The sequence below is a fragment of the Orbicella faveolata genome, unplaced genomic scaffold, assembly GCF_042242905.1.
Source record: "Orbicella faveolata isolate gen_17 unplaced genomic scaffold, um_ofav_v1 contig_25, whole genome shotgun sequence".
NCBI lineage: Eukaryota > Metazoa > Cnidaria > Anthozoa > Scleractinia > Merulinidae > Orbicella > Orbicella faveolata.
Genome location: NW_028301553.1, coordinates 16,690,001 through 16,713,870, shown reverse-complemented (window position 1 = coordinate 16,713,870; position 23,870 = coordinate 16,690,001). Strand labels below are relative to the sequence as shown.

General features: G+C 39.4%; 4 protein-coding genes across 7 annotated transcripts; 3 read left to right on the top strand and 1 right to left on the bottom strand.

Annotated features, from left to right (window-relative positions):
* Positions 1–13: 13 nt before the first annotated feature.
* LOC110052256 (uncharacterized) lies at positions 14–2,715 on the top strand. Its single transcript, XM_020758369.2, has 3 exons — positions 14–225; positions 1,000–1,053; positions 1,517–2,715. The coding sequence occupies exons 1-3, from the start codon at positions 58–60 to the stop codon at positions 1,769–1,771; spliced, it is 477 nt and encodes a 158-aa protein (XP_020614028.1). The 5' UTR covers positions 14–57; the 3' UTR covers positions 1,772–2,715.
* Positions 2,716–4,869: 2,154 nt separating this feature from the next.
* Positions 4,870–6,297, top strand: LOC110052308 (adenosine receptor A2a-like). Its single transcript, XM_020758422.2, has one exon. The coding sequence runs from the start codon at positions 5,228–5,230 to the stop codon at positions 6,161–6,163; it is 936 nt and encodes a 311-aa protein (XP_020614081.1). The 5' UTR covers positions 4,870–5,227; the 3' UTR covers positions 6,164–6,297.
* A 1,910-nt stretch (positions 6,298–8,207) lies between these two features.
* LOC110052247 (uncharacterized) lies at positions 8,208–17,260 on the bottom strand. Of its 4 annotated transcripts, none has more exons than XM_020758356.2 (8): positions 17,185–17,260; positions 15,250–15,372; positions 14,676–15,108; positions 12,971–13,073; positions 12,579–12,789; positions 11,632–11,720; positions 10,558–10,803; positions 8,208–8,406 (listed from the first exon to the last, which is right to left on the bottom strand). In XM_020758356.2, exons 2-8 carry the CDS (start codon positions 15,254–15,256, stop codon positions 8,353–8,355), a joined length of 1,143 nt encoding a protein of 380 aa, XP_020614015.1. In that variant the 5' UTR covers positions 15,257–15,372; positions 17,185–17,260; the 3' UTR covers positions 8,208–8,352. The 4 variants fall into 4 exon arrangements, with proteins under 4 accessions (XP_020614015.1, XP_089149770.1, XP_089149771.1 ...); XM_089293644.1 differs by lacking the exon at positions 17,185–17,260 and adding an exon at positions 15,703–15,809; XM_089293645.1 differs by lacking the exon at positions 17,185–17,260 and having other exon boundaries at positions 14,676–15,105; positions 15,250–15,414.
* Positions 16,457–23,061, top strand: LOC110052246 (uncharacterized). Its single transcript, XM_020758355.2, has 4 exons — positions 16,457–16,516; positions 17,088–18,237; positions 20,962–21,126; positions 21,801–23,061. Exons 2-4 carry the CDS (start codon positions 17,151–17,153, stop codon positions 22,523–22,525), a joined length of 1,977 nt encoding a protein of 658 aa, XP_020614014.1. The 5' UTR covers positions 16,457–16,516; positions 17,088–17,150; the 3' UTR covers positions 22,526–23,061.
* Positions 23,062–23,870: the final 809 nt, after the last annotated feature.

The window sequence follows — 23,870 nt, the reverse complement described above, 5'->3', positions numbered from 1 at the left end:
GTTCCGTACGCACAGCGGATTTGCATCAAACTGGCATGCGTTCTTTGAGTTTCCAAGATGGCGGCTATTCGAACTCGACCTTTGGAAAACTTGTTGAAGTTTAAGCCAAAAAACAAGGAGAAAAGGAAAGTGATTTACAAAAAGCTCATCACTGCTCTTGTGCAATATGAAAGAATAGAAACAACCATCAACAGATGCCACGATTTGTCAAGAGTGGCGGAAAGGGTGAGTATATAAACAGATATAAAGGACATAATTATACGAGCTTTAAGTTCCAAGTCGTTTATATATTTGTATGCATAGCGTTCATAAACGATAGAGTTTTCACTGAGCTGGATTCTCTTTGGAAAGCCTGGTATTTAAATACAACTTTTTCCCTGCAGGAGTAAGGTGGGCTTTTCGTAGTACACGTATCTCTTTAATTCCTTAGTTATAGGGAGCGACAACCTCTGCCCCACGCACCCTTCCCTACCCTCCCCCTTTTCCCGACCCAACCACTTGATCTGTCTCAAGATGTATGGGGAAGATGTGATGCTACTGCTCGCTGAGCACCTCCCTTGGATTAGATGTTTAGAGATGATGGGCCAGTGCTTGTAACCAATGAAGGGGTGCGTGAAAAAAAGCCCCAAGTGACTCTTGATCTCATGTCAAATTCTCTTTTCCTGTACAAGGAAGTGAAAAGCAGTTTGCTAGGAGAATCTTGCAGTCTATCACATGGGTCTTTTTCCATGCACCCCTTCATTGATAACATAGATCCCCAGGGAAATATGTGCATTAATTTATTGAGGATGAAAATGATGATGGTAATGATGATGATGAAAAAGATCAGATTAGTAATTCATGGAAAGTAAAAAGTTACTTTTGGGGGTCTGGTTTTAGGACTTTTATGGGGAAATGGGGGGGGGGGATATTTGACCTCATTTACGTATCCCTATATACCCTCCCCTCGTGGACATATCTGTACTTAGACTACTACTGAAGTAGCACTTCTGGTTCCAGATGATTGATCTTGCTAAAGAAGGAGACGAGGAAACCATTAACAGCTGGATCACAGTAAGTCTGCTCTGCTGTCTGGTTATGACAGAGAAATGCTTCTGATTAGGGCTGAGTCTTTCATTACAATAAGTGATCAAGATAGTGTGACCATTCAAATGACAGCTATCAAGCGGTACTTTCATATGATACTGATTATGCTGTTAGTGAGTGGTAGTGGTGGTGGTTCCAATTTTTAAGTCTGTGGACGAAACCCAAGTGTTTGACCATTCAAATGAAAGCTATTAAACAGCACGTGGTACTGTTTATTATGCCTAACTGTTGGGTATGTGGATGAAATCCTAGTATGTGATCTACTTAGCAGTACATTCATGTGAAGTAACTTCAATACTTTGTTTTCAAACATCAATATTTTGTCAACGTTCTTACTGTGAGATTCTTTCTTTTATAACTCATGAGACTGAAAAGTATCAAGATTCAGACTTTTATTTGATGATCTATGTCTTTTTTCTTGTTTTACCAGAAAAAGGAGCTGATACCAAAAGTGTTTGGGTATCTTTTACCCCGATACCAAAATCAAGTCAATGGCTACACGAGGGTGTACCAAATACCTCCTCGAAAAACTGATATGGCCAAGATGGGAATTGTGGAATTTGTTGGAAATAATCTTCCTCCTCTGTTACCCTCAGATGAAGAACTTAGAAATTTAAAACTGCAGAAGCTGCAAGAACTGAGTGCAAAGTCCAAGGGAATTCCTATCAAAGGAACTCCTGTGTAATTAAAACAAAAATGTGGACTTGCACAAGGATGTGGCAGTTAGACACTGGGGAAGAGAGGCGGTAGTTAACTGAGGGGAGGGAGGGAGAGATGAGATGAGATGGCGTTAGACAAAACAGTCGTCAGATATACAACTGAAAGTGCTTGAGACTTTTCATGTAATCATACAACAACATGAATGCTCGTGTCTTCATGGGCATTCCTAGAGTTTTTTTGTCGGTTGGCATGAGAATTTACATCTTTATTGATTGCTCAAATACATAGCCTGCATAGCAGGCGTTTTCTAAAGAGCACATTAAGGGAAAAACTGCGAGGGAGTGTGAAAAATAACGTGAACAGAACAAAATTGCAAGCGAGTGGAAAAATAAGGAGCAGGGTTAGGGGGAAAGGAAAGGAAACATCTGCTATGTGGGCTAGCATGTACAAGGATCTGTGTTTGGAGGGAAATTCAAGGGGCAAGGACCCAGGGGAAGGGACCCCCATACCTTTTTGGGATTAGAAAAGTGGTTTTGGTACCTCTTGGGGTGTTCAGCCTCAAAAGGTCCACAGCAGGAGCTTTTGTGGTACCTTTTAGGGTATTGAGGCGAAAAAAATATGACAGGAGATAATGTGTTTTTTAAGAATTGGTACCTCTGAGCGGTGAAAAAATATTTCAAACCATGCCCACAAAACAGGATTTTGATAGCTCTTAGAGGTTCTTTTCAAAATGTCCGACCAGCACCACCCATTCTTTTTATATGGGAGGCCTCCCCGGGGGGGGGGCAAGGCACTAGCGCAATAAAAAAATCAGACTTATTCTCGTGAACAAATGGTAATCGGACCAGAAAATGGTACTTCTTCCTGGATCTGTGTTAATGGAAACCAGCACTAGGCTAATGCGTAATTGATTTGTTTAGGAATGAAACTGATGGTTTTTTCACGAAATAAACTTAGTTATAAGTTGAAGAGCACTAGGTTTTTTCTCGAATTTGCCACTACAGTCATCTAAAGACGAGCCCCACATTACAATAATCATTAATCTTCTTTTCATCTAAGCTCGATCACCAGTCGCTGTTCTGGAAAGGACCCCTCGCTCGTACCCCGAAGGACGCTCGGGCACCGGACCCGTGAGAACAGCGGAAATCGAGCGCGGCCTCTTTTCCGCTAGCTTGCTATGTCTTTTTGACCAAACTGGAAGAGGTTCGCAACGAACAAATGCAATTGCGGTGATTTCAAACCGTTCTCGTGATAGTCACGTTATATTCAAATGAATAAACCTTTTTGGGATCTTGAAACATTGAAGTGGGTTCGGGAGAGAAGCCTGGGAGTGGGGGATCCCGTATGAAAAGGTCGGAGATGCTCGTGGGAAAATTTGAATTAAGGTGGCTCCATAGGGTAATGATTTATGGCGTTGCGCACGCAAGTGTTATGTTTTGAATGCCGTTTTTGCATTCATTTTTACACCCAGTCCTCGCAAACTAATTACATGTAATAAGCAATGATTAATAGTGTTTTACTATTATCTCTGTTAAAATTGTTGGTTTTAGGTCTTGAATTGAAAATATCCAAACAAATATGTGTGGTTCAAGCTTTATTTGACCCCTAAAAGATAGCCCTTGAAACGGAACAGGCTTGATTACCAGCCACTGTTCAGGAAGGGAGCCCGCGCTAGCAGACCGCACTCGAGAAACTGACAGAAATTGAGCCTAAAAACGGAAAAAAGAGCGTATTATTATTATTATTATTATTATCATTATCATTATCATTATCATTATCATTATTATTATCATTCTCATTCTCATTCTCATTTTCATTCTCATTTTCATTATCACTATTATCACTATCACTATTATCACTATTATTGCTATTATTACTATTATTATTATTATTATTATTATTATCACTTCTTCGAATGCACCCTACAAGATACTTTGACAGGTAAAAATAGTGACGTTTTGTCATGAACGCCCTAAATGAGTGTAGAATCCTTGAGTTATATCCCTCAGCGAGAGAACGAGCATCTCCTACCTTCTCATATGGGAGTTCCCCCGCCCCCCGCCCCCTGGGAAGAGAAGATGGCGCGGATTCAGGTTAAGTCGGGTTATCATTTCAGTTGTCTTATGAAGTGAACCACAAAGGCAAATGACAATGCTGTATTTTAATACGCGAAATGGATAAATTTAGAATGGCTCTTGAGTAGTTGTGGGTCTATAAAAAGTTCATCAAAAAAATTATTTCAATCATTTTCTACGAAAGAGCTATACTTGGAGCTGGGGCGTTTAATTTAAGCCTGAAAATGGGCAGATAAAGTTGCTGTTGCATTTAATTTCATCAACATCCGTTGAAAAAACGCTTTTAACAGATAAAAACACTACTGAGTGGTTGTCTAGACAATTCAGTCTTGCAGACTTGTATCATAAGGCATCCGATACCTAAAAGAGGAAAATAAAAATGTAGTTTTGAGTTACGAACGCTTTTAAATGAAAACTGCACAACTTTTTAGCGATGCGCAGCTGCAGCAGGTGCAGTAAAAATTATTTTGAGCTTCAAAGCCATTGTTGGGCTAAAATTGGAAAGTGCCGGCCATATCTACCTCGATATCTTACTATGATTAGCTCTTACAAGTCATGTGGAATATGAAATTGCGGAAGAGTCGGCGCAATCCAATTTTTCCAACCAGGGAAAACACACGACATTTGTGTACAAAACTTTTTGCAAAGACGTATGGCGAATTAAAAACATATTTTATTTGACACACTAATATTGAATTAATCGTTGCCCGCAAAGAGCTGAAAAGTGGGCAACCATTAACAATTTCATTAACGGACTTTTCAGTAGCTCGTTAAAATATAATATGGGAAGTGTTTGCAGTAAAAAAAACCGCGACACAATTGGTGCTTTTATAAACTTTGACCAAGATGAACTTGAAAGCGTTTTTCGCACCAAAGAATTAAAAGGTAAATAAGTATTAAATTACAAAATCGTGGCAAAAACCTTAAAAATAGTATGCAAATACAATTCAGCGGAAAACAAAATGTTGAGTTTTTCTGTTTGCTTTTTCACAGAGACCAAACAAGATGTAGAAGAGATCTTGCGTTGTCAATATTGGCAGGTGTTAATTGGTTGTGTTGAACTAGCTTCCAGGGCTTTGACAAGTCCTTATAAAGCGACAGAATATCACTTAAAACGCGTTTGGAAGACAAGAAAGCATCGAAAACACACCTAAAAAAATACGATTCGAGGGAATCGTGCCTGCCTTGGACGATGAGACTCGGAGACATACATACTGAAAGATGTTATATTTAATCAGGGTCTATGCTGATAACGTATTTATTGTTTTTGTTGTTGTTGTTGTTGTTGTTGTTGTTTTCGATGCTTATTATCACGACGAAAGCAAAGTTTGCTCCTTGACTTGGGGTGTTACGTTTTCAAAAAAGCTTTTCGGGAAGTAACAAGGTTAAACCAGTGTTGAGTACCTATGGAAAATTCAGATACCGGCTCCGAATGTCTTCAGAACTTCTCCACTGCTGTGCCATTAACTGCTCTGATTCCAGTAGTAACTTTGTCAACGCTTGCTGGACTTGCAGCCGTCTTCCTAAACGTCTTGGTGATCTGGGTAATTTACCAAACTCCCACTTTACGTTCTGTGACGAATTATTGGATTATTTCTCTGGCGGTTGCAGATTTACTGATTGCCATCTTGGGTGTACCAGTTTGGTGTTTGAGATTGCTTCACAAGGCGGAACTCATAAAATTCAATGTACACAATCTTTTCACGGTGATCGTGGTTTTGACGCTAAGCTCGTCCTCCATGAACCTTTTAGCACTTAGCTACGATCGATTTGTTGGCGTCATCTCGCCGTTTAAGTATCACACTCGGTTAACCCGAGCAAGGAGTGGAAAAATCATTGTCGGCATTTGGATATCGTCTCTTTCTGCCGCTTTTGCAACATTACGGAAAAAATGCGCCATTTCCCCGGAGGGACATTTTGTCCTCTTCACAGGGATCTTCGGTATTCCGTTCCTATTCATCGGTTATATTTATTTCCGTATTTTCAAAGAAGCTAAAAGACAGAAACGTTTGATTAAAGTTCAAATAGTCACATCAAGTCAAGCTCACGACCAGCCAAGCTTCATGAGAGAAAATAAAGCTGCAATGACAGTTGCTATGGTTACTGGCTCCTTTGCATTTTGTTGGCTTCCAAGTTGGGTTGATTCAATAATCCATCTTGTTTCTCCCACACTGTGGAATGAAACTCAGGTATGGTTGGCCACAACTACTCTGGCCTTATTTCCTCCTGTTTTAAATCCTATTTTTTATTCGGTGCGAATTGAGGCTTTCAGGAACACATTTCGTACTGTTGCTTTCAGAAACAGGAAGCGAAATTCTGTCAACGTCATTCGTAATTTTTGAAAAACTTTCCTATATACATCGGATATATGTGACATTTTATTACCTTTTTATTTCTTTTTTTTTGGTATTCACTGGTGTTTATATAATAAAAATAAATATAATAAATAAATATAGTAACAATCAGCAGGCGAGAGGTTACAATAATTTTTCAACCCGAAATAAGTATGCACCTGAAATCAAGTTTTTTACTTTGAATAGTTTCGACGTTATCGCAGAATAATTAGTCTGTCTGTACAAACTTAGAAACTGGGTCTTTTATTTCACAAACAGCTGTAAAAACAGCAAACATCATAATATTTTCTTAAGATGATGGCTGGTGAAGACCATCATTTTTCAAACATCAACGTTGACAAACCTTTTAAAGAGGTCAGTGATAAAGAAATAGAGAAATTGACGACTGAAATGAAACTTGGATGTTGGTTGGTTAAAAGTAATGAGTTAAACGCAAGGGATGAGCCATTTGCCTTTTAAGGGGGAGGGGGGCGGCGGATGATTTTGAAAACTACATCCCGAAGCATATTTGTACCAAAATAAATTCATTCACACCGCGACCACTGCCGAAAAAAAAATCCACGCACGTTCAGTGAGCCGAAAAAGGCACGTTACACGAAGAAAAGCATTATACATACACACGTCCCGAGAAAAGAAATTCCTTTTGCATGAAAAGGATAAAAAACTCGTGCCTGCATCGAATCCCACCGCCCCCCCCCCCCCCCCCTTTGACGGTTCTTATATGTTTGCTTTCCATACTACTTTGTCAATCAAAGCTTAATTGCCTATCAACTTAACTTCTATCGATCTTTTTCTTCCATCATATTCAAAGCCCAGGATGTTGATTATCATAGTGCTAAATCGTAGAAGTACGAGAAATACAAGAATGTCTCCGATGTTTGTTATCCAATCAGAACATAGGCCCAGCGCTAGCGCGAGCAATGGCTGTTAGAGAAATTAAGCAATGACGACGGTGATGCCAAGGACGACGCCTCGTAAAAAATGAATTTATTTTTTTACCTTCGAATTTCGCAATAGTCGAAATCTGTTCAGTATGCCAATTGGTAGCTAATCGGTTGAAAAACGTGCAGCAACTAACTGTGAGACCAGCAATCATTTCCAAATGAAGAACAAAAAATTAGCCGTCGTGGCTCATGTTCTCCAAAACCCTTAGAATGTTTTTTCACGTTGTTGTTGTGCAGAAGACGGCTAAGAAATGCACAAAGATTTATAAAGTACGTGCATAGCTCATCAAGCCTTCTGCTTGGTGGCGTTCTCGTTGGCGCTGCCGTCGTAGTTTGCTTAAGGTCTTTATTACTGAGGTAGACGGGGACAAGTTCGCGTGAAAGGGTAGATGGTTTAGGTCAGTGTAAATTGCAGATGTGATTACCAGCAAGAAATCGAGGCAGGGCAATATTTTTAAAGGAGCACAGTCACGGTTTGCGCATATCGAAAAGTTTAGCCTCAATTTTTCAAATTCGTCGTTTGTAATCCGTGTCAATCTTCTCCATCCTTAGCAATCCTTGTTCCTTTATGGTTTATCATTATCTCTGGTGTTTTTCTGTCTTATTAAACTGTTACTTTCAGGTTTCCTACCATTTAAAGGTAATTTTGTATGTGGTCAAAATAATTCAAAATACCGGGACTGAGCTCCTTTAACCTTCAGGGTATTTTTAAAGTTGCACGCGAAGACATAAAATCCACAATGAGACTTCTCCCCCTGCCCTCCTCCCGGCGGACGGTTTTCGCGTCTTAGATCATCTTAGATCATTGAATAGCTACTTGTTCAGTCTATGAAACTGGCACCAATTAAAAACGAAGCTCCCGTCATCTGCGCCAGACGAAACTTTCCATTCGACCATTCTGCCTGCAATTAGATATAGTATACAACTTTTTAAATTCATTTTTCGTCAGTGAGATTCATCTGCCTCAAGAATCGAAATTGGAATATAATCCACGTATCAAAGTAAAATTACACACATAAGCTTTCCCTCGTCAAACAACTCTTCTTCCTCAAGCGTTAAATTAACCCAAACAATGACTGAGAACGAGACAAGTCACACAGATTACTGAGTCTCTTATTCATTCCATAACAGCTATCAAGCTATCTTCCACCACACAATCGTTTTTTCCTGTCCTGTACACTTCTGTCTGTTCTTCGGTTCTGCAATTTTTCAGGCGGGAATTTAACTGCAATGTCATCTTTTCCTTCTTTTACTATCTTTTCCTTTAGATCGAAACTGCCTCTTCGCCTAATAAAGGAAACATAAACAACATGACAGAAGATTAATAAAGGTGAATTCACTAGACTGCTAACAGTCTGTTTTTCTCTGGAAGTCAGGCAGGGAGACCGAGGAGGGACGCTTTAGCCTGGGCACTGGGACGAGACATTGGGATGAGACATAGGCGCTTTATATCTGTACACTGGATGGAACCTAAGAGAAAAAGGTTAAACTACATAATACAGGGCCACTTTTAACCATCTACCAAACGAGCCGGCTCGTTTGGCTTGTTTGTTCCTTTGTTAACAGAAAAGACTGGCTCGTTTGACTCGTTTTCTTTTAAGGTGGCTCCCCATAGTTTATGATCGCACGCGCGCTTAGGACGAAAGCTCGAGTAATCTGCGCGCGCTCAAAGGAAAACGTCAGTGTTTTTCGATATTTTATGACATCAACGTGAGCACAAAAGCAAAACTGACAGTGAATTTTCTCGCGTTTCCTTAGGTGAAATTCCGTAAAATTTGGCAGACGGGTAATAAATACTTTACGTAAGTTGGAGCTCGTTTTTCAGGGAAATCTATATGACCAGTTTTTCCGGAGCGCTAAAAGGCATAAATTCAAGTTGCAAAAATCTAAAACACTGCCTTTACAAACACTACTTTTTTCGTGTGTAAAATTCGTATGCCGCCGGGTTTAATGTACTGTAAAAAATTTGGAAGATTTCACCGAAGGAAATTCAAGAAATCACAAATAAAGCCATAAAAACGGTAAAAAAACGCATTTGTTTTGGGCGTTTATAATTCAAGATTAAAAGCCAAGACTTTAACAGAGATGATAGTAAATCAATATATGATCATTGCTTATTACATGTAATAAGTTTGGAGGACTGGGTGTTAAAACAAATGATGCAAAAAACAGTTTTCAAAACATAACACTCGCGCGCGGAACGCGATAAATCATTACCCTATTGAGCCACCTTAAATGACATCCATGAGGTGGAGTGCCTGTTCATTTCTTTCGCGCTGACAATGGCTATGAACCGTCAACTTTTGTGGGGTTTTTGTAATAAATGGTGGCCTCTTCCGCGACGTTAACACAATTTCAAGCATCGACAAGGTCTAGGCTTTTCAAGGAAACTATGACGTACAGACTTTCTCATTCTGTAGTCCATTTTCCCCAGGAAACACTGCAGTGCCATTGCACTAGATGTGCCACAAAAAGTCTGGATTCCGCTGTGTGAACCCCCGAAATTGCTACGCGCAGAGAAATTTCCAACAAAGAATCGCGCGCAACAACTTCGACGTATGCCACTTTATGAAGCCTTGCGCGCAATGGTGTGGTACATATATCTTATTAGATGTTCTGGTGTGTAGTGTCGCTGTATATTTTTACGAGTTGTGCCGTATTTTGACGAGCCCGTAGGGCAAGTCAAAATACAAACAACGAGTAAAAATATACAGCGACACTACACACCAAAACATTTAATGAGATATATTTATTATCCAACTGCAGCGAATACCGTCCAAATAACTGTACAAATATACAGCGATATTGTACAGTTATTTGTACAGTAGAAAACCTGTTTGCCGTACACTCTCCCTCTTTCATTGATAAATTTATTGACTACAGCAGTTGGATAATAAATCTCTTATTAGATGTTTTGGTGTGTAGTATCGCTTTATATTTTTACTCGTTGTTTGTATTTTGACTAGCTCTACGGACTCGTCAAAATACGGCACAACTCGTAAAATATAAGGCGATACCACACACCAAAACATCTAATAAAATATATATATATTTGTACTGTTATTTGGACGGTATTCGCTGCAGTTGGATAATAAAAGTAGGTATTTTCTACCCTCTGTGGGTATCCAAACCTTTAACCGAAGAAGCACAGAGATCTGTGTCAACTTTGCATTTCGTAGCCGGAAAAAGGGCAAATCAGCCGCGGTTCCTTATTCTTGCCTAATTCACCTGGCTACCGTTACTAGTTTGGTTTAAGAGACTATAATCTAGATGTTGTCGTTAAGATGTTGCTTTAGCAATACTGTCTTTAAAACAATACTATATCTGTGGTTGCCGCGCTTGGCCACGCCCTCCTGAATGTTCCGAAGATTGTTGCAGGCTGTGTCTGCCGGCCTGCAAGGCCAAAACAAAATACATAAATGAAATACATATATTTACCTGCTCGCTTGATCGTACAACTTTTGGAATGTCGCCCTCCAGATTAGCGATGTTTACATTGGCGCCGTGCGTCATTAATAGTTTTGCCATCTGATCCATTTCTCGCCCGCTTGCCGTGTGAAGCGGTGTGTTCCCCGCGAACGTCACCTTGTTCACGTCGGCACCACGCGACAGCAAGTATTCAGCCACGTGATATTTCCCAGCCTCCACTGCGTGATGCAAAGACGTGCGACCACTATTGGAATCCTATGTTTACGGACGACATAGATTAATTATTAGCTGAAGCGAGGTGGTTATGAATTGGTGAGGTTTAACAAATTGAAGACAGTTTTTCATGCGTTTGTCCTGTTATTGATCATGAATTTCGTCATAACATTGTCAAAGTAGCTGTGGATCCACGAGGCGATAGCCGAGTGAATCCGCAGACTTCTTTGACAATGTTATGACGAAATTCATTGTCAATAACAGGACAGATGCATGAAAAACTGACGTCAATTTGTTTTTTAAAATAACAAATTGTCACATTATCCGCTCTCGCTCGATGAGGCATCGCATAAATTATAAATTCATGTGTCTGTCCGCATATTGACAATGAAAATTAGCCAATGGGCGCGCGAGAATTTCTGCAGTTATCGTAAAATCGTTTTTCGATTTTCTATTTTTTTTCCTCGCCCTAACCGAACACCTATCTGTAAATTTACTCTCGTCAAAATTTCTCAACAGCCTCTTCTCCACAGCGGCCATTTTATGGGGTGACAGTTGTAAAAAGCCAGACGCTAATCTGAACACTTACAAATTGATCAAGTAAATACATATCAGATCCAGCCAAACGGGTTTTTTTTTTTTTGCCCGAACGATCTTGGACTGACTACTTCCAATCTCGTGTTATCCTGACCAGTGGCAAGAGACCTCTTGCCAGAGGTTTACAAGAGGTTTACATAGATCATTTTTTCCTTTTTATTCGATGTTCTAATCGCTTTCGCGTCTTCTCAGGATAAAATTCAAGGTAATGTACAGCCTCTGTAAGGAGAATTGATGTTTTGGAGTTGGATTGAGTTCAAAAGAGTCTGTTACCTGATCGTTGATGTCAGCTCCCATGTCAAGAAGCGTTCCAACCAATTGTTGGCTTCCTGTCAAAGTTGCTACATGGAGGGCGGAACAACCTGCAGGCGGTTAAAAAAATTAGAAATCCGATTGATAAGCGAGGAAAATAATCTAGAGACGGTCGGAAATTAATCACTAATGGGGGGAGGGAGGTTTAAAGAAACGGGCATGGGGGTATGGGATGGGAGAGTAAGGGAGAGTGGCAGCATGGGAATTTTGGAGAGGAACATATAAACGCGGGATCATAGATTTCAGTAAGGGAACATAAAATTGGAAATATCGTAAGAGGGAAGTCTAGTGTAGTAATTGAAACGAACAAAATAGGAAGAATAACTCATAAATAGAATCGAATCGAAATAAGGATACAACTACAACTTGTAGTTACTAAATTAGTCGTAAAGGGAACTGAAAAACGCGACAACTGAATCAAAGAAGTAGAACGTTGGGTAGTGATAAAGCTAAGAATTTGTGATATGTTCAGAAATGCACGCGGTAACGAAAATGGCAGATTTGACAAAATTTTGTTGACGATATTGTCGATATTGACGGATGTGACGAAATTTGTAAACCTGTGGAAATTTTGTAAATAGTGTAAATCTAACAAAATTTCGTCAAAACTGTTGACAAAATTATACGAATGAATAGCGATCACTTGGTTTAAGGGCCCTGTAAAGTTGACGAATTTGGCGAGGGTGACAAATCTGACGAAATTTCGCCAAGGTTGATGGCTTTGACAAAGTTTACTAAAATTTTCCAAAATCGTCAAATCCACGAACGTTCTCTCTGTTTGACGAAATTTGGTGAAATCTACCAACTTCGTTACTGCGTACATTTCTGGACATAGGTGAAGACGAAAAGCAAAGACGAAAGCTCTCACATTACTCGTACATTTACAGTGTTTGTTTTAAGTCTCTCACCTTGAAAGTTTTTCAAGTCCAGTCTGATTTGAAAGCGACTACCTTGTGTGACGTCACGGATGGCGTGGACACAGTTGACGTCACCATCTTGACAGGCCAAATGAAGAGCAGTCTGCCCGTGCCTGTCCATCAAATTGACATCAGCCCCGCCTTCTATCAGCTTTTTTACGAGAGATGTTTGATGCGTTATCACGGCAAGATGGAGTGGAGTCTGAAACATTAGGTTTTAACACGTAAACAATTTGCCAAAAACGGCACTCGTGCGTTCCTGACGTTGTGTACTGAACGCGTTTCAATGTTACCAACCTCGTTCCCAGGGTCTCTATTCTCCCCACTCTCGCTCCAGGGAGGGGGAGGGGAGAGAGATCCTGGGAACGAGGGTGCAATGTTACCTGTCTTAGCTTGTTATAAATGTCAATCCCTCTTGACTTCATACTCTGGATGAAAAACTCGGTCAGCGGTTGGTCTCCCTGGACAACGGCGATATGAAGGAACCTGGTAACGACGGAAAAGTCAGTTATATCTGAATTTATCTCGAACAATCAAATAGAGTTTCAACAGGAAGAGATACCATTGGCTGATCATTCAAGTTCCGCATTTCTGCTCATATTTTACGTTTGAATAGACTGAATTATGGCTGCTGTCAAGATGGCTCTCTAGTATTACTGAAGAAAATAATCACCAAAATATTTTATTGCGAGAAAGCGCACGTTTTCACAAAATACTTCTGGGCAAACTCAGTGTTGCAAAGGTTTTGAAAAACTACTGAAGTGAATTTCGTAAATCTTAAGGAACACTTTCTATTCTAGTTTTGTGTGACACTCAAAGAGCCATCAATTCAACTTGGAAACAAACATGATTTAAAAGCACGGTCTAATGAAACTCAGAACTCGTGATGTTTTGCTTTCGAACTTAAATCTCGATCTGCTGTGCGGAAATCACATGACAAAATGCTGTTGAAACACGTGAGCTATAGTCCTCAGGAAGTGTCTGGGCTAAAAAAACAGTCCTATAGGGAAACATATAATATCCAAAAGACACCGTGACACGTGGCAATAAAAATTGAAAAAATCCTTTCTCCATGGTGGTCTTAATGGTCAGAAAAAGAGATGCAAATATTCATATGTTCTCCAGTAAAATCATTCGAAGTTGGCATATGAAACCTTGATATTTGGGAAAAATCTGCAAAATTGTCTCGTGTTAAGTGTGGTTTCGGCTAATTTCATGTGTCTTGTTGGTCCCTGCTCAAAATGAAAAGGAAAACTGGCAAGTTCTGAAGCAAGTTCGCATCACCGGAAAGTCAGTAGGATTAATCATCTCAGCAATGGCGTCGTCCCCGCAAATAGAATCTTACAAGAAAGTTCTAATAAAAATGTAATGTACGGATGAAAAAATTATACTGAAACTTTTACAGGATTCTTGTCGTTAATCAAAGCAGCGAAGCATTTTTTTTTTTGGCGGAGCACAGTCCTTATATAATGGGCTCACTTTAAACTAGTCGTCACTGCTGACGAAATCTCTGTTTTGTGTGTCGTTATGATCGGCATGATTGCAATACAGTTCCGCCTAAAATATGCTAACGTAAGCAATATTCCAGCCACTCTACCGTTACTTCTGTGCCTAGTTTACTGGTCTTCAGTATATTATTAGAAATGTCATAAGTAGCATTAGAAATGTGAATCCTATACCAGCTTATTACCCATATGTTATAATGACATCTTGTTGCCGGGTTTTTGGACCTCTAGCTATAAGATCAAGAAGTCAATGAACATCGACTGAAAAGTATAACCTCTGTCAATTGAGCTACTTTGAGTCATAAAATGCGTTCAAACATCTCCAAAGGGATACAAACGAGTGTGGAGCTTATAAGGGTGAATTGTACCGGCGACGTTTTTTTTTTTTTAGTTTGCGGTTATATTCTCATGTTATTCCAAAATTAATAAATTAATAAACCTCGAATAAACGATCTGGGTCCATATTATTGAGAAACTAGCGCATAGTATTTTGTTTGTGGCGCAGCAATACGTATGTCAATCAGAGCTTTAAGATGGAATAAAACAGTCAAAATGTGAAATAAATAACATCTTCAGCGCTTACGTGTCGCCATCATCGTCTTGTCCAAATAGATCGGGCATTGGAGAGGTTTCCGCTACCGTGCGAACACAATCACTCGATTGTCCAGTCGGTGTAGCAGTGGCTACTGTTTGTCGCTCAGCGGTGTCACACAATAAAAGCAAACCTGAAGACGTTGCCCCTTTTACCGGGGTGTCTGCTTCATCATGTTCGATTGCTCTTTTCTTTGATTTCGCTGTACTTCCGTTATCGTCATACTTTTTTTCGCGAGAGTTCGGCGACGAAGATGCGTTCGGAGGCGCATGATCGGAAGGCAGTGCCGTCGTCACGCAAGAGACGTTATCAGGAGGTGTAGACTTGTTTTCTTCAAGAGAAGCACAGTAGTCGTGTCCTAATCGATCCAAAACGGTTTCTTTCTGTTTGGATGTAGACCCTTGTAGACGCTTGCGGTTTTCTCCTTAAAGCAACGAAACGTCTCATTACTTTCTAGCTGCTATTCTTTCGATTATTACAATTCAACGTTGGTTCGTATCTACCCATCAAATCAATCCAGTTGGGCAGCTGCGTATTTAAGCACGACAACTTTTTACGAGCTTACCTGCCATCTCTTATCAACCGTTTTGTAGATCCTTCCGTCGAGCATTTCAAGTTTTAGCCAGGGATTCTTCATACGTTCTTGTTACACAACTGGAGAGACATGTTTTCAGCATTCATGACAAACCTGAAGCGAAATTAGAGATCTTGTCATGCAAATATATGAGTGTGATTGGATATTTGAGCAGGCGAAGGGGGTTTCCCCAAACTTTTTTCATCTGGCCAAGTACGTAACGACTTGCCAAAGGCGCTCGCATTTGTTTCTGCCATAGTGCATGCAATCAACGGCAAATTAGTGTATGTTCTTCTTTTTTAACCGTGTGTCGGTAAACGTTTTGAGCAAAGTGGAGCGTAGATTTTGACCAAAACCGCCTGGAAAGTTTTCGATGAATTATTGACTAGCATTTTCAATGCTACCAGCAATATCACTGATTTCAAGAATAAATCGTTCCATTACCTGGCTTAAGGGATTTTCTTATGATAATCTTTCCTCATAACTGTTGCTTGAAAACTTGTTTTCAATGCTATTTTTGTTTGATCGTGCCAACGGTTTTTTATGGAAATTTTTGGGATCCTTTGTTGTCAGGGACAAAAGGCTTGTGATTATAAATACATAAATAAATAAATAAATATACATTTATATAGCGCCATTTTCCACTAATTGTCCATGGCGCTTTACAATACTTTAAAATTAAAATCCTAATTCTTTAAAAACCTAAAATCCTAAATCCTAAAAGTTAAAATCCTAAGAATTAAATACGCTATATAATACAATTAGGCTACAAATAAAAAGTAAAAACTACAAATCAAATGCACGCTTAAAAAGATAAGTCTTAAGATTAGCCTTAAAAACTGCCTCTGATGATGAAAGTCTGATCTGGAGAGGTAGTTTATTCCAGAGCCTTGGTGCCGCCACGGAAAAAGCCCTTTCACCATACGTTTTAAACCTGTTGTTTGAAGATCTTAGTGTCCGACCAGAAATGTTAAATCGCAGTAAATTCTTGTAAATATAGCAAGGCCGCAATTTTCTCCACAACTACCATAGCGCAGTAGGAAAAATGTTTAAGGAATGGAAAAATAATTACTTTTTCACTTTGTGTATCGGACTGTGTTTTTTTTTTTTTTTTGAAAAAAAAAAACATAATAATACTAAAATAACACAATGTCACGCAACACTGTCGTGACATCATTCCCAGTGTGCTCTCTGTTTCCTTCATAGCGACGAGTTTTCTAAAATGGCGACCAGTATCAGTGTTCAGACCTGCAACTTGGTAAGAATAATTCGTTAAATTGAAGGGGTTTCAAACTGCACTACCCAGGAGTGGAACTAGAAGGCCTAGAATCATGCATGTTTCCACTGTTGCGTAGAAAATAATTCAAATTTTTGCGTTCGAACGCTAGCGAACCAAATTATCTTGCCTCTGATGTCGCGTTTGAATCGATCGCTAAGACGAGTTTATCACATACTACCCTGAGAGCAGAGCCGCTTTGATCTTTCCTTGTTAAGTCGGCAAAGAGAAAGGCGATCTTCAATCTTTCCCGACTTATATAGGAATGATCGAAGCGACAATGCTTACTGGTTAACCACATACATGTACTGGTTCATTTGAACTTTTGACTTTGAACTTGTTCGTCAAAGACGTTTTATCGCATTCATTTCTTCAAACGTTTCCCAAAACGATCATATACACGTGCTATGACTGATTATAGCCCGAAATCTTTTCAAAGACATTGTATAAGCCATTCTATCGTTCTTTCCCTTTTTCACCATTCAAGTTGCAATGTAATTCGTATGATGTAAGCTTATTGTTTTTTTCGTTGTTTTTTTTTTCCATGCGAAAGGGTTTCTTCTCGATATGTCATGTTATGGACCTAAGGACCATAAAGAACTGAGAAATCACAAGAATGGAGTTGAACACAAATTCTACAGTCAGCTTACCTCATGATACAATTAATATCATCTTTGAGTTTGCCCAGCCTGAGTTGGAAGAAACCAGTGTGAATGGGGATGGAATAATGTCAGAAAGGACTGGTGACCAAGTTGTTGATCTAGTTCACAACCCATCTGGGTCACATGGTGACCCAGCTGTGCAAGCTCAAAGGTCATCAACAAATGATCTCAACTGCTTAAGTGGATCTGTTGCAACTCAGGAAACTTTGGAAAGTGATGATGAGCGAATGAAACCTTGTGTGACAAAAAGAAAAACATCAATAGAGACATCACAGTCAAATGTACCACAGCTGTCAATTTCAAATCCACAACAGCCTTGGTTTTCAAACTCACTGCAGCCATCGATTTCGTGTCTGCCACAGATGCCGACAATGCAAATCGGAAACAAGCAAGTTGTTCAAAGAGTATATGTCCAAATGCCAGTACAGACACAAGTTTTTCAGAAACAGAAGACTTCAGAAACAAAATCAACACAAGTGAAGAAAAAATCAAATAACAGAAAGGTGGATTACAGTCGTATAACTAAAAAACAGGCTGAAGGCACTCGGATAACTGATAAACAGGTAGATTGCACTCCAATAACTAATTCTACTAAACTTGCTCTTCTAAATTTTTTGAAAAAGAAATCTGTTGCAACTGTTAATGAAACAAATGGCAAAAGTGGTGAAGACCACATGGAGCCTGAGATCCAAATTCTTGTACCTGTTGGAGAAGACAGCAATGCTTGCAATAAAGATAAAACCTATTCAGATCAGCTGAGCAACATTGGGAAGGATCTGATTGATATACAAGTAAGGACTGAGGACCAGAGATGTCAAGAAATAGAGTTCATCGCTGAATCTTGTTCACCAGAACCAGTTCAATCCAGTCAGGACTCTACTCAGTCTTTTAATGAATTGACGTCAACTGGAGTTCAAAGTAATAGCACTTATCAGCCATCAAATCAAAAATCAGATGCTGCAGGGGTGAATGATGAAATTACTGACAAAGATATGAAGCAAGCTGACAAAAACTGTAGTTCTGTTTCTCTGTGTACTAAAGGTAAGACGCTTCCTGTGTAACTTGCAAATCTCAGACCATTAGGGAACCTTCTCATCACAGACCAGTTTGCTCTCAGATAGCTTTAAAGTTTGACATGACAGGTCAATTTTACTTCACTGTACCCTGCAGGGTAGCTTGCGAGTGCAGATATACTTCCGGCTGTTGCTTGTCTCCGCTGAAAATAACGTCTGAGACTTGAGTGAAAGATTGATTTCAATGATGTCAAAACTTTTGTTTTGTTGTTGACCACTTAAATTCCCCGATAGAATATGACACTTGCGTACATGGCGATGCTGCCAGTTGGGACCAGGAACCAGTGATAATTTTAAAAATTTTGTGAAATTGGTTTTTGATGTTCCAAATGTTATAAGGCTATACACTTTTCCACAACAGTGCCCCTCTCCACCCAGAAGTACATGTTAAATAAGGGGGTACTAGCGAATTAAGTACTGGGGGAAAAACCCTGTGAAGTTCTCGCATTCCACTGGGGGTGGGGGGGGGGGGGAGGGGGAGGACTTAGCAATACTCCAAGTCACTTCATGTTACAGAAACTTGGCAATGTGCAGTAAAAAAAACAGTGCAGTTGCAGCTTTTAATCACAGATAACTCAACTCAACTGAACTTGAATTCTTTATTGCATACTATTTACAGTGTTTACATTAGTTAGTATTATAGCACATGTGAAATACATGTACAAAGAGAAATATTTGTAACATATGGTTAGGGAAAAGACTGAAAAGATACCAGTACATGGTAACCAGAGTAGCTGTTGGCTTTCAAGCTGTTTACCAACATGTTATGCTAACTGTCGTAGTAGCAAAACAACATTACAGAAAAATACAATTATTAGTATAGGTAATCATATGGTTTCAAATTCAATTTGGAATTAATTTGCATGAGTGAGTTTTTCAAAAAGCTGAAATTGCACGAGCCTTTTCAGCGAGTGCAATTTCAGCTTTTTGAAAAACTCACAAGTGCAAATTAATTCTAAATTGAATGATAAAAACTGTATGACTACTTATTAATAATATACACATGGAAAATTGGGGGAAGGAAGTGCCAGAAGATCTTTCTTGAAGCCATTTTTGCTCATTTGAGAAAACGTGTTTCAAAGTTTCAGCACAAAATTTTCATCTTCATTTTATGTGATATCATTGGTTTGGAAAATTTCCTATTGTCTTTCAGCCAATCATAATCCAGAATTACGATCCTGTGTAATTTGCACTGGTGTTGTACTTGAACTGCACTACTCTCAGCCAATCAGAATCATATAATTTTTCCTGTATATTATTATACTGAGAATACCTTACAGAAAATATATATATACATTACATAGCTACAAGTGACTATTATTAACTATGTTTTAAGTATTTAAGAGTTGCTCAGGGGTTTCAATAAGATTTTTGAGAGGGGGGCATCAGGATAATTATGACATCTAGGCAGAAAATCTGATACAAGGGAAATAGCACGTACTATCAGGGTCTGAGATTAACTTTTTTCGGCAGGCACCAACTGGCGACTGAAAGTTTTTTTTTCAGTTGCCATATGGAAAAATGTGGTCGCCAAAAAGTGTCAATAAAATTCCTTCACAGCGAAACACAAACCAAAATTTTTGTTCGCCACAGGCTTGCCTGCAAAATATTTGCAATCAATGTAATCAGGAATCAAACCAGTGCTGAAATCATCTTTTGACCACTTTGACAGATCTACATCTCCACCTTTTGATGCCCAGAAAATATCTAAATCTTCATCTCATTTCTTTGCGGATGTTCGCGGGCAGCTTTGAATTTTATTTTAATCAATTTGGCTGAAAATCAAAGTTATTGTTTGTGCAATTATCGTGGCATGAAATAGTTAATCACCCACTGGCGACCAGTTGTAAAATTCTGGTCACCAGTGCAAAATTTTTAGTCGCATTGGCGACCAGGAAAGCGCAATTTTGGACCCTGACTATAATGAGCAAAATCATGGTTTCTTTGACTGAAAATAAGTTAAACTTTCCGGAAGACTGTTAGACAGTCTTCACAAAAAGACAGGAACAGTACCATACAAAAATATTGATGAAGCAGCCAGGCAAAGTTCTGTTCATATCAGGTCAATTTGCTTGGTGCCCAGCCCTTAATGAAACCCCTGATTGCTGCTTTTGATGCTTCTTCTTAAAGGAATTATATATCCGTACTAAAACCTGCATGGAGACGTCTACAAACTTAAGGGCAGGGGTGGATCCAGGATTTTTCTTAGGAGGGGGTTCACCACTAAGGAATGGCATAACTGACTGGTGAGGTAAACAAATTTTAAAAGCTAATAGGAAGAAGGCTTCATCTCAGGGGGAGGGGTGCGCATTACCTGTACCCTACCCCTAGATCTGTCCCTGAAGGGAATAGTACAGGCATCACACATGTAGGCTGACCCAGCTATTATCGGTATTACATGCACATTACACCACACCTACTGCTGCTACAATAATTATTACCATAACTAAAGATTTTACCAGATTCAAATTGAAGGGGTGCATGAAAACAGCCATAAGTGACACTTGATTTTATGTCAAATTCTCCTTTTTTCTTTGAAGGAAGTGAAAAGCAATTTGCTAGGAGAATCTTGCAGTCCATCAGATGTTACTTACATGAAGGGTCTTTTTCCATGCACCCCTTCAATTAAACAGATGTGTTGGAGCCATTAGATTCTATTAAATTAATACATTTTTTCCATTTCAATTTATAGAGAGTTGCATAGAAATAGAAAATACTACTGCTGATGAAACACCGGAGAGTGAATTAACAACTAGTGTTCAAGAAGTAGATGTTGTTGTGCTGCCATCACTTTTGCAACCAGATGTTTCCACAAAAGTTGTAAAAAAGACTAAGAAGGTGCAGAAACAAGAAACAGGTAACAAGAAAGTTCAGTTTGTTAAAAAAAATAAAAATAAAAATTACAACCCTAGGTAGCTTATGAGGTTGCCAGTTTAGAGATTGCTTACACTGTTATCGTGTGGATCGAGGCAGCCTTATTGTTAGGGTACTGAACTCTGGTTCAAGGGGTCCGGGTTTGAGCCCTGGCCAGGGTCATTGCTGTATGTTTTTGGGCAAGACACTTTACTCACACAGCGCCCTTCTCCACCCAGGTGAAGACTAGCATCCCATCCAGGGGGGAGTAGAAATACTCCTAGTTGCTGAGTGGAATAAATGCTAGCAGTATGGGCTACTTGGCCCAATGCGGAACTCACCTTACACTGCTAGAGCTGCAGTTTACAATTGGCACGCACATCTAGAAGACGAACAACGAAATTATTTGGAGGCATGGATAAAAAATATGAAATTCTTAAGGAGTCAGGTTGGGTATAAATGAATTCTTTGGAAGAATGAATGAAAAAAATAAGAACAATTTGGGTTAAAACTCAGAAATTTCGTGGAATCACGCATTTGGGTTAACAAGGGTTAACAGAATTTAAGGAGTTATTTTTTAGGAGTAAGAATTGCAGAGATTCTAAATGCAATAGTCGAGTGCTAGAGAACAGTTGGCATTTGATGATGGTGGTTTTATTTTGTTTGCTTATTTCACAGGCATCAAGAAAACGAATAGAAAAAACCCTCGCGAGTGCACAGAATGCGGTAAAACTTTCCCTACAACTTCACAGTACTGCCAGCACATGAACATTCACTACGACCGAAGACCTCATAAATGCAACGAGTGTGGCAAAGCATTTCGTCAACGACATCACCTTGCGAAGCACCACCTTATTCACACAGGGGAAAAACCTTACGTCTGTCAGTACTGCAATAAGGCATTTATATCGTTTTACAATCGGCGAGACCACGAACGAATCCACACAGGAGAGAAACCCTTCGAATGCGCGCACTGCGGCGGAAAGTTTCGTTATGCACAAGCCGTCAAAGAACATGAAATCAACTTCCATGGCATTGGAAAGAGAAATGAAAATCCGGTGAAGGAAAAACGGTTTTATGCGTGTAATATATGCGATAAGACGTTTTCGTGGTCAAGTGCGCTTTCGACGCACAAGAAAATTCACGCCAATGTTTGGCCTTATAAATGCAAAAAGTGTTCCAGGGCTTTTAAGAGTTACAGCAATTGGTGGACGCACAAGAAAAGCCATTCGAAAGAGAAACCCTTCGAGTGCGATCTTTGTGGACAGCGCTTGAAACGTCGTGGAAATCTCAAAAGGCACATCTTGACGCAACACGACCCTGAAGAGGCAGAAGAATGTCTTAAAACCAGCAAAGAGTTTGAAAACTTCCGTGCGAATAAAGCTAGGTGGGCTAACAAGTGATTGATGTTGTTCCAGGGCTTTTAAGACACAAGAAAACCCATTCGAAAAAAACAAAACTAAAGGTTCGAGGATGAAATTAGAAAGAATAAACAAGCTTGATTACAGGATGCTCGCGTTTTCTCGCTTGAAGTTAAAAAAAACCCTCTGAATCATAGATTTACTTCAGAAAATTACATTTAAGTGCAGCAATGGTTTGTTATAAATAATTTTATTCCATAAATTGAGCGTCGGAGTATCCTTTAGGAAGGTCTTATGTTTTGTGAAGGTGAATTAGAATAGTGTTTTTATAACTCTGTTAGATATTATAAGATATTGTTAGGACGCAAAATGTTTGAACTGTGTTCGTTAGTTACCAGCTTTCAACATTTTCAAGAAAATAAAAGACAGTATTTAAGTGGAGGATGCATGAGGGCCGTTGAAATGAGAATTGATACATTAGTACGTTACTTCATGTGTATGTAGCCGAGTTCTCCTTTAAACTTACCTGTGATACCGATTACTATAAAGACGCTCTAACCAGGAGCACTTGACATTTTTGTGTGCATTCTTCTGATGATTATCTTGTGAGGTCATTTATATAAACAACAGGATTAGCGTTTTACACTGTAAAAATCGGCTAGTCGCCTTTAAGTTTAGCTCCCCCCCGCCACCTTGTTTAATCATCAGGGCAGGGTTGTTCAAATAAGCCCGTTGATTAGCAAGAATTTTGATTTCAGTTTTGTAACTTTTCGGTGAGGGTTTCTGTTTACACTGTTTATCCTTCAGTTCTGAGCTTGACTAAGCTCAAACCACACAAAACGTAAGAAGTAAAAAACATTTTTATACAAGAAAAATGATTTAACTTTTAATCCTGGGTTAGCGTTAACCGGATTTCGAACAACCCGGCCTAGAAACGCACAAAGAAATGTTTAGAGTTTATGGTTCCGGTGTCTTCACTGTAAAATGAAAGAAAACCTAACCTTGTTTTTGAGACCACAATTAAGAAGAGCCCCCTGCAAGTTAAACGAATGCAAATTTATAGTTTCATAATAAGGTACAGTATATTGGCCTGAAGACAAATGAAAAGAGGGGCGGAAAAATCTGAACTAAAACGCCCAACCTTAACTCCGGTCGCGGAAGGCCAGGGCTTTCTACTCAACCGTATGTCAATTTAAACTTACAGTCCCCCCCCTACAACAGCCCTGCCCTAAACCGTCCAAATTCAACAGTTTCAAAATGGCAGAAAAATCTTCCAATTGGTAAAGTCACTGTTGACACGGTTTACAGTGCGACTACTCGTACCGGGCCACTTGGAAAAGAGTTAACCAATCAGAATATTACTTGAGGACAAAGGATAGCAATCTTC